This window comes from Odontesthes bonariensis, chromosome 9 (genome assembly GCF_027942865.1).
Source record: "Odontesthes bonariensis isolate fOdoBon6 chromosome 9, fOdoBon6.hap1, whole genome shotgun sequence".
In the NCBI taxonomy this organism is placed as follows: domain Eukaryota; kingdom Metazoa; phylum Chordata; class Actinopteri; order Atheriniformes; family Atherinopsidae; genus Odontesthes; species Odontesthes bonariensis.
In genome coordinates, this window is record NC_134514.1 from 766,753 (window position 1) to 781,467 (window position 14,715).

General features: G+C 42.4%; 1 protein-coding gene across 3 annotated transcripts in view; it reads left to right on the forward strand.

Annotated features, from left to right (window-relative positions):
• The window catches only part of ano7 (anoctamin 7), a 29,908-nt gene extending 16,343 nt beyond the window's left edge, over positions 1-13,565 (forward strand). For 2 of the 3 annotated variants that reach the window (XM_075472701.1, XM_075472702.1), the window contains exons 11-23: positions 1,179-1,322; positions 1,405-1,542; positions 1,630-1,728; positions 1,820-1,922; positions 3,191-3,302; positions 3,456-3,510; positions 3,835-3,932; positions 5,322-5,470; positions 5,596-5,801; positions 7,412-7,557; positions 7,642-7,732; positions 8,460-8,579; positions 8,681-13,565. In XM_075472701.1, the coding sequence (XP_075328816.1) occupies positions 1,179-1,322; positions 1,405-1,542; positions 1,630-1,728; positions 1,820-1,922; positions 3,191-3,302; positions 3,456-3,510; positions 3,835-3,932; positions 5,322-5,470; positions 5,596-5,801; positions 7,412-7,557; positions 7,642-7,732; positions 8,460-8,579; positions 8,681-8,833 (1,614 nt within the window). In that variant the 3' untranslated portion in view covers positions 8,834-13,565. The remainder of the gene's footprint in view (positions 1-1,178; positions 1,323-1,404; positions 1,543-1,629; positions 1,729-1,819; positions 1,923-3,190; positions 3,303-3,455; positions 3,511-3,834; positions 3,933-5,321; positions 5,471-5,595; positions 5,802-7,411; positions 7,558-7,641; positions 7,733-8,459; positions 8,580-8,680) is intronic. The other variant, XR_012770279.1, reaches the window with a different exon arrangement.
• The last annotated feature ends 1,150 nt before the right edge of the window (positions 13,566-14,715 follow it).

The window sequence follows — 14,715 nt, forward strand, 5'->3', positions numbered from 1 at the left end:
GTTTTCCAACAGAATTCCTTGTATGAAACAGTTGTTTCCAGATGTTTTGAATCATTTGGTGGTTTCTCCATTTCTGTCAGCTCCACCGTTTGATAATGACGTGTGTTTTCCAGTGTTGTGGTTCTTGTTACTGTGTTGGATACAGAAGAGGAGAGCAGCCACTCTGACAGCTCAGATCACATCTTGGTGCCGAATACCACAGACACTGTTAAAGGTCTGGGAGAGCCGGGTGGGTCGGAGGCATTTTAGCTCCACGTGGCAGCTCTGTGGATCAGCTAAATCTTAGATATCTCTATACTAGGGCTGGGCAACGATTAACATGTTTAATCTAATTAATCACATGATTTCCCTGATTAATCGCGATTAATCGCATTTGTACGCAGAATCCAAAAATGAATCTAAAAGTAGCGTATAGCTTTTAGCATTTAGCTTTATTTTAAATGTGCTGCCATATGAATGAAAGTGCCATAACATTTGTTGTGCAAACACACTTTTAACATCAGCATCTTTCTGTAGTTTTTATGTAGAAGCCTCGCTCCACTGTCTGTTTCCTTGAATGACTTGCTGCTATCAGTTGTGTGTTTTGCCTTTAAGTGATATTTTAGACTGGAACTACTACGCTGAGAAGACAATTCAACTTGGCAGTGTTTACAGATGACTTTGGTTCTGTCGACTCCGCCGTCTGGAAGAACTTTAACATGAAAACGGCCGAGTAAAAGTTCCGTACCCTTCTCCATGTTTGGTGGATCCGCCGATTACTTTCTTTTCCTGTTCCACAGCAGACAGCAGCAGACTTTTACAAAATAAAAGCCTGTGAGCAGCAGACTTTTACAAAATAAAAGCCTGTGAGCAACAGACTTTTACAAAATAAAAGCCTGTGAGCAGCAGACTTTTACAAAATAAAAGCCTGTGAGCAACAGACTTTTACAAAATAAAAGCCTGTGAGCAACAGACTTTTACAAAATAAAAGCCTGTGAGCAGCAGACTTTTACAGAATAAAAGCCTGTGAGCAGCAGACTTTTACAAAATAAAAGCCTGTGAGCAGCAGACTTTTACAAAATAAAAGCCTGTGAGCAGCAGACTTTTACAAAATAAAAGCCTGTGAGCCATGTCTTTGTATGGCTCCCAGCTTCCTCGGACCTTCTGGATGTTGCAGTAAATTGGGTTCTTGTCCGCAGGCGGGTCTCCTCTTCGATAACGGAGGGACGGTGTTTCTGAGCGTCTTCATGTCTCTGTGGGCCGTCACCTTCCTGGAGTACTGGAAGAGGACCTGCTCGGCTCTGTCCCACCGCTGGGACTGCTCCGACTTCCAGGACATCGAGGTGACGTCCGACCTGCCACCCGCGGTTAAACTCACGCCGTTTTCTGTTTTCTGCAACTTCATGAGAGTTCTTCCTCCAACAGGAGCGTCCTCGTCCAGAGTTCACCGCCATGGCGCCGATGACCATGAGGAACCCAGTGACCGGCGCAGAGGAGCCTTACTTTCCTGAGAATAAACGGTTGAACAGAACCGTGACTGGCTGCATGGTCATCATCATCATGGTGAGTCTCCTGAGGATAGAAATCACTAAAAGGGTGAGAAAAGTTTGTATTTATCCATTTATTTTAAGTTGGCCTTTCTTTGTGCAGCTTGCTGTGGTGCTGATGTTCCTCATCGCCATCATTTTATATCGCACAATCCTCAGCATCATCATCTATAAGTCTGAATTCAGCTTCTTCAGCTTCTCGGTGAGTAACTAACAGCGGCTCCAGCACGCTTCCCTGAGGGACGCCGCATGGTTTCTCCTGGTTTTGTGACTGATTCTTCTGTGTGTTTCAGGCTGGGAGGATAGCCAGTATTTCAGGATCAGTGTTGAACCTGCTGGTCATCCTCATGTTGTCCAGAGTTTACATCGCGCTGGCCCACGTCCTCACCCGCTGGGGTAACTCACCCCTTTCCTAAGTTAGTTTAATAGATATATTATCTCCAGCAGGTACTCTAATCGTGTGAAGCATGAAGGATGAAAATTATCTCCTCCAAGTCTGAGGCCAGGGTCCTCAGCTGGAAAAAGGTGGACCGCTACATCTAGGGTTGTGCTTTTTGGGGAGTTTTACACCTGCTGGTGACCTCAGACGCCCTGATATATGCTCCCAGGAACAGGAAGAAGGAGTTTTACACCTCAGACGCCCTGATATATGCTCCCAGGAACAGGAAGAAGGAGTTTTACACCTCAGACGCCCTGATATATGCTCCCAGGAACAGGAAGAAGGAATTTTACACCTCAGACGCCCTGATATATGCTCCCAGGAACAGGAAGGAGTTTTACACCTCAGACGCCCTGATATACGCTCCCAGGAACAGGAAGAAGGAGTTTTACACTCAGACGCCCTGATATATGCTCCCAGGAACAGGAAGAAGGAGTTTTACACCTCAGACGCCCCGATATATGCTCCCAGGAACAGGAAGAAGGAGTTTTACCCCTCAGACGCCCTGATATATGCTCCCAGGAACAGGAAGAAGGAGTTTTACACTTCAGACGCCCTGATATATGCTCCCAGGAACAGGAAGAAGGAGTTTTTCACCTCAGACGCCCTGATATATGCTCCCAGGAACAGGAAGAACGAGTTTTACACTTCAGACGCCCTGATATATGCTCCCAGGAACAGGAAGGAGGAGTTTTACACTCAGACGCCCTGATATATGCTCCCAGGAACAGGAAGAAGGAGTTTTACACCTCAGACGCCCTGATATATGCTCCCAGGAACAGGAAGGAGGAGTTTTACACTCAGACGCCCTGATATATGCTCCCAGGAACAGGAAGAAGGAGTTTTTCACCTCAGACGCCCTGATATATGCTCCCAGGAACAGGAAGAAGGAGTTTTACACCTCAGACGCCCTGATATATGCTCCCAGGAACAGGAAGAAGGAGTTTTACACCTCAGACGCCCTGATATATGCTCCCAGGAACAGGAAGAAGGAGTTTTTCACCTCAGACGCCCTGATATATGCTCCCAGGAACAGGAAGAAGGAGTTTTACACCTCAGACGCCCTGATATATGCTCCCAGGAACAGGAAGAAGGAGTTTTACACCTGCTGGTGACCTCAGACGCCCTGATTTGCCCAGATTTTTCCGTCTCTTGGTTGTTTCTGAGTGTGAACTATAAACGTGTTTCATATGTAAATGAGTCTGTTCTCCGTGTTTCCTCTCAGAAATGCATCGCACTCAGACCAAATACGAAGACATGTTCATCCTCAAAGTTTTCATCTTCCAGTTTGTAAACTTCTACTCGTCTCCAGTTTACATCGCCTTCTTCAAAGGCAGGTGAGAGCCTCTCCGGCCAATCAGAACGGTCCTCACGGTTTGGGGGTCCGAACTCATTTTTCATTATTTTCTCCAAATTAAACGTGTCGTGTTTGTTCTTTATGAAGATGTATCTCGTGTCTTAACCGGCTGTTTTTGTTTGCGTCTGACCAGGTTTGTTGGTTACCCCGGCAACTACAACACTCTGTTTGGCGTTCGCAATGAAGACGTGAGTGTGTCCCTGATGATGATTAGTTTTAGTTTTATTATTATAATATAATATAATAAACTAATATTTATATATCAGTTTCATTAGTTTATTATTTTAAGAAGAAGAAGAACAGAGCAGATATATTCAGGTCCTAACTTTAAAGGGAGAAAGTTTTTATTTATTAAAGTAACTGTTTGGTCGTTCTGATTGTGGGATTTAAAAAGGTTTATATTCTTTATTTGACTCTGAACAGGGAGATTTTATGTCTTTTGGTCAGTGTAAATGATGAAGATGTAATTATGTTAATTAATTAAGCATCTTTCCACCTGATTGTGCGTTCAGTGTGGAGCAGGTGGGTGTCTCATCGAGCTGGCTCAGGAGCTGCTGGTCATCATGGTGGGAAAACAGCTGATCAACAACATCCAGGAGTTCATCTCCCCGTAAATATACAACACAATCACACACATACATCCAGTCAAACAAGTAGAACTGGTTCAGAAGTCCAAAGTCGGTGTTAGTTAGGTGTGTTCAGAGAGGAGGTGTTCTGCTCTGATAGCATCTGGTAGCTGGTTCCACCATCGTGGAACCACCAATGAGAACAATTTGGACTGAGACTGAGGGATGGCAGAACCAGAGGAGGTTCCTGAGGGGAACTCAGAGGTCCAGCCTGGATGACTGAGTTTAAACGGCTGCTGTAGACCCAGAAGTCTCTCTGTAGGCAGCATCAGGGCCTGGATCTGAAAAGGAGGAAGTTTAAACCATTTCTTCCCCTGATCATAGTGGGAAATGTGAGATCTCTGGTGGATAAAATGGACGAGCTTGGAGCCCTGATGAGGACACAGCAGGAATATCAGGCAGAGACCTGGCTGCAGGAACAGCTCTAACAGCTCTCTGCTCAGCTTTGAGACTATCCGGGCAGACAGAGACTGCAGACAGAGCGGTAACAGGAAAGGAGGAGGATCACAGAGCTGTTACTAAGCTACGAAAACAACACCACTGATGGAGACCTGTGAAGGTTTCTACATGGTTGTCAGCTGGTTTATATTTTATTCGTATCTATCTATAACAACAGTGTAAAATTCATAATAAGCTATAATTTGGCAATATAATTTCCGTTTTACGATTGATTAAGTGTTATTGAATTTGGTTTAGTTGAAAGAGATTCCTTACAGATGCAGGAGGTGTTACCTGTGGTGGTGTGTGTTTTTTTTAAATATTTTTTGGGGCTTTTTATGCCTTTAATGATAGGACAGTTGGAGAGAGACAGGAAGCAGGGGGCAGAAAGAGGGGGAAAAACATGCAGCACTGGGCCGTCCGATGCGGGACTCGAACCGGGGCTAGCTGCAGCGAGGACCGTAGCCTCTGTACATGGGGCGCCTGCTTAACCCACTACGCCACGGACCGCCCCACCTGTGGTGGTGTTATTGTAGACAGAAAGGGGCCCCAGCACTGAGCCTTGGGGAACCCCTGCAGAGAGGAGATGGGATGTTTGTCCTTCACACACTTGGAAAAAATACCCATTTAGTAGGTAATTCAAAGTGCTTTACAGCTACATAAAATCACAAGAAGGCAAAAAAATCATTAAAAAAAATGAATAAAAACAAACAAAAAAAAAAAACATAAAAAAAAAACATTAAAAAAAACATTAATTAATTTATTTAAAAGTGGATGGGCTGCACCTCTGGCTGGCTTTCAGACCATCTCAGCTCTTAGATTCAGACTGATTTAATCTGAGAAATCTGTCAACAGTTCTCAGCCTAACCAGGAATGATCAGATGTTTGACTTACCTTCCCCACAGTCTGCTGTAATCAGGATCATTATTTGGCAGGAAAGTCCGGTCGTGGTGGCAGAAGAGGAAGATGAATCCTTCGCTGAAAGAGCAGAAAGAGGAGGCAGCAGAGGAGGAGGTTTCTCCCTGGGAGGCGGACTACCAGCTGCTGCTCTGTGAGGGACTCTTCAGTGAATATCTGGAGATGGGTGAGTCCTTTCCCTTCAAACTTTAGGTTTTAAACTCCTGAAACTAGTTTTACAGAGGGCAGCGCAGAGCTGTGGGGTGAGGCATGCTGGGAAATTAAGTGTTTTATCTCCAAACTGCCTCTCAGTGCTCCAGTTCGGCTTCATCACCATCTTCGTGGCGGCCTGTCCTCTCGCTCCTCTCTTTGCTCTCATCAATAACTGGGTGGAGATTCGTTTGGACGCTCAGAAGTTTGTGACTGAATATCGCCGCCCGGTGGTGGAGCGGGCGCAGGACATCGGCATCTGGTTCTCCATCCTGCAGTTCATCACGCACATGGCTGTCCTCAGCAACGTAAGCCTCTATAACCTATAATGTTTGACCTCTATAACCCTATAAAGTAACCAGAGATGGGGACCCGAGTTGCTGTTTTGATGACTTAATCAAATCAAATCAAATGTATTTATATAGCACATTTCATGTACAAACAGTTCAAAGTGCTTCACATAAAATAAAAGCGTTGCAGCAGGGAGTGAAAGAAGCATTAAAATACATAAAAGAATATAAAGAGAAAGAAATAAAATAATTTAAATGAATTTAAAAACAAGCAACAGTCCAGATAAGTTCAAAGATATCGTGCAGATTTCATGCATAGACACATGAGAACAGAAATTGTGTGTGACTTGTGACTCGACTCGGACTTGGAAGTTAAAGACTCGGCACTTGACTTGACTTGAGACACGATGACTTGAATGACTTGAGAGTTATTCAGTTCATGTTTTCAGTTTGAATGTAAAATTAATTAATTAATTAAAAAAACAACATGGATTACCCGGTAGGAGCGCAGGCTGAGAATGGCGTCCTGATTGGATCCCTACCCTGTCAGTCAGCCATGCCCTCTCTGCATACCTTAGTGTTTATTGGAGAGAATAAACTCATATCAGATATGCATCAACATGTCAGCGGGACAGAGAGTCGTTGTCTTCGGCTTTCATAATCACCATTTTGACGGCAAAAGACGAACAGCTCAGTGCAAGACATGCGGCATCAACATCTCAGACAGCCAGACGACAACTTCCAACTTTGTTCGTCATTTAAAGATCCATTCTGACCAGTAAGCAGAGATGGGACCAAGTCACACATGTGCAAGTCCCAAGTCTTAGCTTTCAAGTCTCAAGTCATTTTTTCTTGGTCAGCTCACCTTATTATTGCAGTTTCACCTGCAGAATCTGATCTTAATAAAGTGAAAACACAAAGATATAAGTAACTGTCAGTAAACATCATTGGCCAATGTGTCCAACCTGTCCCCCCCGTATCATATCAAGCTAACGTTAGCTAACTACCGGCTAGGCTAACAGGATAATATTAGCTAATTTGACAGCACTTACTGGTCAGAATGGATCTTCAAATGACGAACAAAGTGCGAAGTTATGCTAGATGCTTAACACTCAAATCATTCAAGTCATCGAGTCTCAAGTCAAGTGCCGAGTCTTTAACTTCCAAGTCCGAGTCGAGTCTCAAGTCTTTTGTTTTTTGTCAAGTCACAAGTCATCAAAACAGCGACTCGAGTCGACTTGAGTCCAAGTCACAGCGACTTTAGTCCCCATCTCTGCCAGTAAGTGCTCGTCAAATTAGCTGATATTATCCTGTTAGCCTAGCCGGTAGTTAGCTAACGTTAGCTTGATATGATACGGGGTGGACAGGTTGGACACATTGGCCAATGATGTTTACTGACAGTTACTTATATCTTTGTGTTTTCACTTTATTAAGATCAGATTCTGCAGGTAAAACTGCAATAATAAGGTGACTTGACTTTGACTTGCCCAAGAAAAAATGACTTGGACACACTTGAGACTTGCACATGTGTGACTTGGTCCCATCTCTGGATGTAACCCTCCACATGTCCATCCTGATGACTGACAGCAGAAAACATAGACTTTACTTTAACTCGAGTCTGTTTCCAGGCCTTCCTCATAGCCTTCACCTCCTCCTTTGTGCCTCGGCTGTACTACCGCTACACCAGGGACAGCAGTCTGAGCGGCTTCATCAACTTCACTCTGGCTACGTCACCGCAGAGCTCCAGCCAGCAGCACCACAACACCTCCTGCAGGTGGTTCCCCCGCCCACACCGACAGCACCAATGATCTCCACTGTGGATCCGTGACTTTATCTTTCTTGTTCTGGTCCTCTGAAGGTATCGGGGCTTCAGAGATGAGAAAGGTGCATACCTGCCGGAGTACTTCCACCTCCTCGCTATACAGCTCAGTTTTGTTATCATCTTTGAGGTCAGTGTCAAATTATCAGTGTGATGACTTTGAGAAAACTTCCTCATATTAAAGGGACAGTTCGCCTCTTCTGACATGAAGCTGTGTAACATCCCATATCAGCAGCATCATTTCTGAACATCTTCTTACCCCCTGCTGCGTCCTGTGAGCAGAGTTCCAGCCTCGTTTTGGTGTTGATGAAGGTAGTCCGGCTAGTTGGCTGGGGTTTAAAAAATAAAGCGTTTTGCTTCTCAGAACAATATGCGTTCAACAGAGTAATATATTTGCATCACAAAATGGTTCTCCAGGAAAAAGTCAGACCTCACAATCGCTTGGCCCTATTTTCTCTCCCTTCGTATCACTGCCTGCTGTGTAGACCGAGCAGCAAACACCGTAACAGGCGCGGCTGTCGGCAGCAGGCAGTGATACGAAGGGAGAGAAAATAGGGCCAAGAGATTGTGAGGTCTGACTTTTTCCTGGAGAACCATTTTGTGATGCAAATGTATTACTCTGTTGAACGCATATTGTTCTGAGAAGCAAAACGCTTTATTTTTTAAACCCCAGCCAACTAGCCGGACTACCTTCATCAACACCAAAACGAGGCTGGAACTCTGCTCACAGGACGCAGCAGGGGGTAAGAAGATGTTCAGAAATGATGCTGCTGATATGGGATGTTACACAGCTTCATGTCAGAAGAGGCGAACTGTCCCTTTAAACAGGTTTGGGTTTTACCATCTTTGTCTCTCAGCATGTGGTCTTCTTCATCGGCCGCCTGATCGACATGATGGTTCCAGACATCCCTGAAGAGGTGGAGATGAAGATAAAGAGGGAACACTACATGGCTAAGGAGGCGCTGGCTGAGAACCAGGTTTGAGAAAACAGAGTCCAACAGAGTGTTACCCTGACAGGTTTCTTCTGTTTCAGCAGCTCCTGTTTGCTTTGCTCCAGTGTTGTGTTCTGTGTTTTCAGTCTTTGGGGAAAACCATGATCCCAGGTAATAAGGACGCCGTGTCATGTGACCTGCGACAGCGTGGACCCAGAATCTCGCCTCCATGGAGCGACGACTCTTCACCAAATCTGAAGGAGATCCCGGAGGAAAAAGACCCAATGGGCAGCAACTGATGAGGCACAAGTCCAGCTGACTGAGGCCCAACACTGCCCCTTCAAAAATAAGTAAAAAAACAACAAATAAAAGACGTTTTTGCTTGAAATAAGCAAAAAAATCTGCCAATGGAACTAGTGAAAATCGGCTTGTCAAGATTTCTTGAAATAAAATGTGATATTTAGGACTTTTGAGATAAAAGTGATCTTGAAATTAGCTTAAAAACCTCTTCAAATGTAAAAATAAAGCTTGATTCATAGGAAATCCGACTCAAAACAATTTGTTTTCAAGACTTTTTCATTTAACAAGATATTCCAGATGTATTGTCTTCAAACAAGTCCCTATATCTGGCTGAAATGGTGCTTGTTAGGCAGTTGTGTCTCATATTAAGTGTAATGAGATATTTTTTTTTTTTTTTTTTTTTTTTTTTTTTTTTACAGTTTTCAAAATTCACATGACTTCTCTGATTTTTTATTTTGTTTTTCTCCATCCCCATCTACCTTTCCCTGTATAAAACATACATCACCATACTGTCATAACAAAAATGAGACAAAACAAGTACAGAAAAAAATAAAAATAGAAAAAAAAAAAAAATTAAAAAAAAAAAAAAAAAAAAAAGGTAAAAAAAAAAAAAAATTAAAAAAAAAAAAAAAATTAAATAAAAAGGGGGGGGGGGAGCAGCGATCGGACGGCATTGATAAGCTAAAAGGCAATAGTATTTTACTTATTTATTCTGTAAATTTTTGTCACATGATGACATAATAAACCAATCACATCAGTCTACGTATTATGAAGGCAGAGATTTTATGTATGTCACGAAAGGTGCCCACTTTTGAGTAAATTTTGCCGAACTACCTTTAACTGTTAATAAAATCTTCTCCATCTTCAAGAAAGACCTTACAGTATTAAGCCATTGTGAAGTAGATGGAGGTGTAGGAGATTTCCAGCAGAGTAAAATACAGCGCCTGGCAAGGAGAGAACAGAAAGCCAAGACCTCCCCCTGCAGGGTGGACAGGTTAATTGAGGTCCCTGGAACTCCAAAAATGGCAATTAGTGGATCGTTTTGGATCCGGACTCCAAAAACCCCTGAGAGTACGGAAAATACATATTCCCAAAATTTTTGTAAGCTTGGGCAAAAAAAAAACATATGACTTAAGTTGCAAGGTGAAGTCTGGCATCTGTCACACTGGTCCAAAATTGAAGGGAAAATTTTAGATAGACGGGATTTTGAGAAGTGGACTCTATTTATCACTTTAAATTGTATAAGCTGTAACCTGGCACATGGTGTATTTTGGCGTATGCTGAGGACAACTTTATCCCACCACGAATCCGACAGTTTAACACCCAATTCACGTTCCCAAATAATTCTGGTTTTTCCCGATGAATCGGGCTCAATTGTCATAAGTTTCCCATATATATTAGAAAGGGGTGATTTCAGATTAGGTGTCAAAACTAGAAGGTCGACCCATGGTGGGTCAGCAGGAAGAGCTGGAAAATTTGGGAACAGCGAAGAAACACAATGTCTAATTTGGAAATAGAGAAACAGATGGGAAGTAGGTAGATTAAGTTTTGAGGACAATTCTGAAAAACTACGAAATGCACCATCTTTGTATAGATCTCTTACTGTTCTAATGCCCCTCTCATGCCAAATTCTGTAGGCAACATTAGTAGTCGCAGGAGAAAATATGTGATTTTTTAATAGCGGAATTTTATATGAGGGAGACATAAATTTAAAATGGGACCTAAATTGTGACCAGATCTTGAGTGTAGAAAGCACTATAGGGTTTGTAGTAACATGGGATAATTTAATTGGTAGTGAAGAATAGATGATTGAGGCAGGCGACAAAGATGTAGAGATCGATTGAATTTCAAGTTTACACCAGATCAGGTTAGGTGAATTTAGCCAAAAAATTAATTTATGAATATGTGAAGACCAGTAATACATTGCAAAATTGGGTAATGAAAGACCACCACTCGCGGTGAACTGTTGCAGTAGAGAAAGCCTCAGTCTGGGGGCCTTTCTGCCCCACAGAAAGGAAGAGATCATCTGATCCAGGGACTTGAAGAACTTTTTAGGCAAATATAAAGGAATACATTGGAATAAAAAAAGAAATCTAGGTAGAACGTTCATTTTAATAACATTAATTCTGCCAATTAGTGAAAGAGGGAGAGAGTTCCACCTCTGAAAGTCTGATGCGATTTGAGAGACTAGGGGGGCAAAATTCTGAGAGAACATTGAGGGCAAAGTACGTGCAATATTAATTCCCAGATACCTAAACCCTGAGGGGCTGAGTCTGAAAGGAATGTCAGTTTGCCCAAGTTCTAAAGCTAATGAATTTACTGGGTAGCATTCACTTTTAAGTAAATTAATTTTGTAGCCAGAGAAAGATCCAAATTTTTCAAGAATATCCAAAATTGGAGGAAGACTATGTAAAGGGTCTGAAACATATAAGAGAAGGTCGTCTGCATATAAGGACAGTTTAAGCTCAACACCAGAGCGGCCAATTCCATGAAAAGAAGAGAGGGATCTTAGCGCAGCAGAAAGAGGTTCAATAGCTAACGCAAACAGGAGGGGAGAAAGAGGGCACCCCTGTCTCGTACCACGTCCTAACGGAAAATAATCAGATTGGACGGAATTAGTAACAATACAAGCCTGAGGAGATGTATAAAGTAGCTTGATCCAGTCCACAAACCTTTTTCCAAAACCAAACCTATTGAGAACAGCAAAGAGGTATTCCCATTCCACTCGATCAAAGGCTTTTTCGGCGTCAAGAGAAATGATCACCTCTGGAGACGTGGGGCAATGAGCTGAAAAGATTGCATTCAATAATGTACGAATATTGAAAAACAAATGGCGACCTTTAATGAATCCATTCTGTTCATGCGAAATAATCTGAGGAAGCACCGTCTCAAGCCGAGTTGCGAGTAATTTAGCCAAAATCTTAAAATCCACATTTAAAAGCGACAGGGGTCTGTAAGACTCGCAAGCAGTGGGATCTTTACCCCTCTTCAACAGGAGAGAAATTGAAGCCTGAGCTAAGGTGGGGGGCAACAAGCCACACCCCAGGGACTCATTATAAACCTGAAGAAGAAGAGGGGCTAACTTGTCTTTAAATTTCTTGAAAAATTCGGCAGGAAATCCGTCCGAACCGGGGGCCTTACCACTCTGCATATTTTTGATAGATGTAAAAATTTCTTCCAATTTAATGGGAGCATCTAGTTGATCAGAGACCAATTTATTTATCTTAGGAATGTCAATATTCTGAAGAAAGGCAAATAACTCATCCGAGTCGGATTGTAGTTCAGATTTGTACAGATCACTGTAAAATTTCTTAAAACTGTCACTGATGGAGACGGGATCGGAAACGAGATTGCCCAACTGATCCTTGATTTGTAATATTGTGCGAGAGCTAGCTTTTCGTTTCAGTTGGTGTGCCAGGAGCCTACTTGGTTTTTCTCCATGCTCATAATAAGAAGCTCGAGATCGAATCAAGAGACGCTCCGCATCAGATGTTGTTAGGAGATCAATTTCCGTTTGGAGATCCTGTCGTTGCTTCAGTAAAGCATGTGATGGATTGATCGCATTTTGCCTGTCAACAGTCTGAATTTTTGTTGATATTTCTGATATCTTAGCATGTAGATTTTTATTAACCTTAGCTGAAAAAGAAATAATCTGACCCCGAAGATAAGCTTTTAATGTTTCCCATAATAAAGAGAAAGAAACTGTGTCGCTCTTGTTAAACATAAGGAAATCATCAATCTCTGAGAGCATGAACTTATTGAATGACTCATCTGATAACAGGAGACTATTAAATCTCCAACAAGGGCGAGAATGAGGTTTATTCATGAAGTTTATATCAAGGCTTAAAGGGGAATGATCTGAAATAATAATTGGGTAGTATTCAGAAGAAGTGACTCTGTGCATTAAAGAGCCATCAACAAAAAAGTAATCTATACGGGAATAGGACTGATGTACATGAGAGAAAAAAGAGTAAGTCTTTGTTAGTGGATTATGTGCCCTCCATGGATCTATATACCCATTTTGAGTCATAAAATCCGAAACTGACTTAGACATATTTGACCGTGTAAAGGCCCGAGGTGAGGAGCGTGTAATGAGATATTTTGACTAGAAATGAGACAAATATACTGGGTAAGACTTTGATTTTCTTCCAGTGCAGCTGCTCTTTACAGTGTTCCCAGAAATCTGGAAGAGCCACCAAACCTCCCCTGAGTCCAACCAGACAGAGGCCCCCCGGTGCTCTGCAGGGAAACAGCACCTTTATAAGAGCTGAATACCCTTCAAAAGGTCTGATAAACTACCTCAGGGGGCACAAACAACTGCCCGAAGCCTCTGAATGAGAACAAACTGCATAAAATCCTAAACTGAGCTCAGATATGTTCATTTAGGGCTTCTGTTTGGTTCTGGAAGCTTTTTCTAATGTTTTGTTGGAAGGTTTTTGAACAAAATGTTTATCCTGTAGTTTAGTTTAGTTTCTCACCATAACTGTTTCCCGTTGATGCCGATGTTTTGGTTCTTAATTCCAACCTCAGTTTGAGGATCTATTGAAACGACACCACAGTCCTGCATCACCCAGTTATTCCCCAACAAGACACAGAAAGAGACACAGTTTCATCACCTATACATTTATAGTTGTACTAAAAAAATTAAACAGATATATCTTGTTAAAATAATGTCAATGTTTTCTGTAAAATGTTGAATATTTACTGTAAATAAATTTCTTACCGAAGTCAGATGTGTTGGTTCTTTCTTTTCCATCAGCGGGTTTCAGCTGGAGAAACAGAAAACTTAACAAACACAACCGCTTTGGATCTTTAATCCGGACGGGAGGCTCGCTGTGGCGTTCAGGCGTCTCCTAAAGACGCTTCAACATGCAGACCGGAGACGTTTGGGATCTGAGCAGAAAGCTTCCAGCTGAAAAGCTCGACTGAGCTTCAGCTTCCAGTAAAAAGTAGAAAATAATAAAAAACAGAGGTGTTCAAAGAACTTTTTAAAAAAAAAAATAGGATTTTAATACATGTTGTTACAACAGAACGAGAGGAAAATCATAACCAACTAGGGATGGGAATCGAAAACCGGTTCTTGTTGAGAACCGGTTCCCAGTGTTTCAATTCCTTGGAATCGTTTGGCGATTTTGCAAACGATTCCCTTATCGATTCCAGTGGGCGCGAATGACGTCACCACGCAGCGTTGCGTGGCGAGTCCAGCGCAGCCAGCAGCCAACAGTAAACATGGCGCCCAAGCGGTACAAACGCTCGAAAGTTTGGTTCCACATCCCTAAAAAAGACGACAACAGGGCAACTTGCAAAGTGAATATTTCACCAAAGGGAGGAAATACTACCAACATGCAATAACTATGAATGAATGATTAACGTTGGTGAATCTGAACCCAGCAACGTTAGCAACGTTAGCATGTCCTCGGCTAACACTGCAGCTAACTAACAAACACTGCCTATCATGTTAGCACCATTTGCCTGATTGTAAAAGCTGCTGTTAGCAAGGGCGAAACCATAGTGTAGATATTGGGGGGGTCCAAATTAGAACTGTAGACCATATTCCAGCGGAGGGTCTGGGGGTCCTCCCCCAGAAGATTTTTTATTTCTTAGATGCCATTTCCTGCATTCTAGTGCATTTTAGGGTGACCTGTACAAATCCTAAACCCATGGAATATATACTGTAAAGAAGAGTAGATTTCAGCCCGAAAATATTTATATTGAAAATGTTGTACAATTTTCATATAGGTGTATTGATAAAGATGTGCTTGTATAGAATATAGTTTTTAAGAAATGCAGTATAATGACCAATTAACAAGTTACAATTCAAAGCTCGTTTGCACAATATCACATGCTCTTCCAGGATCTGACGATACACCACACAATTCCC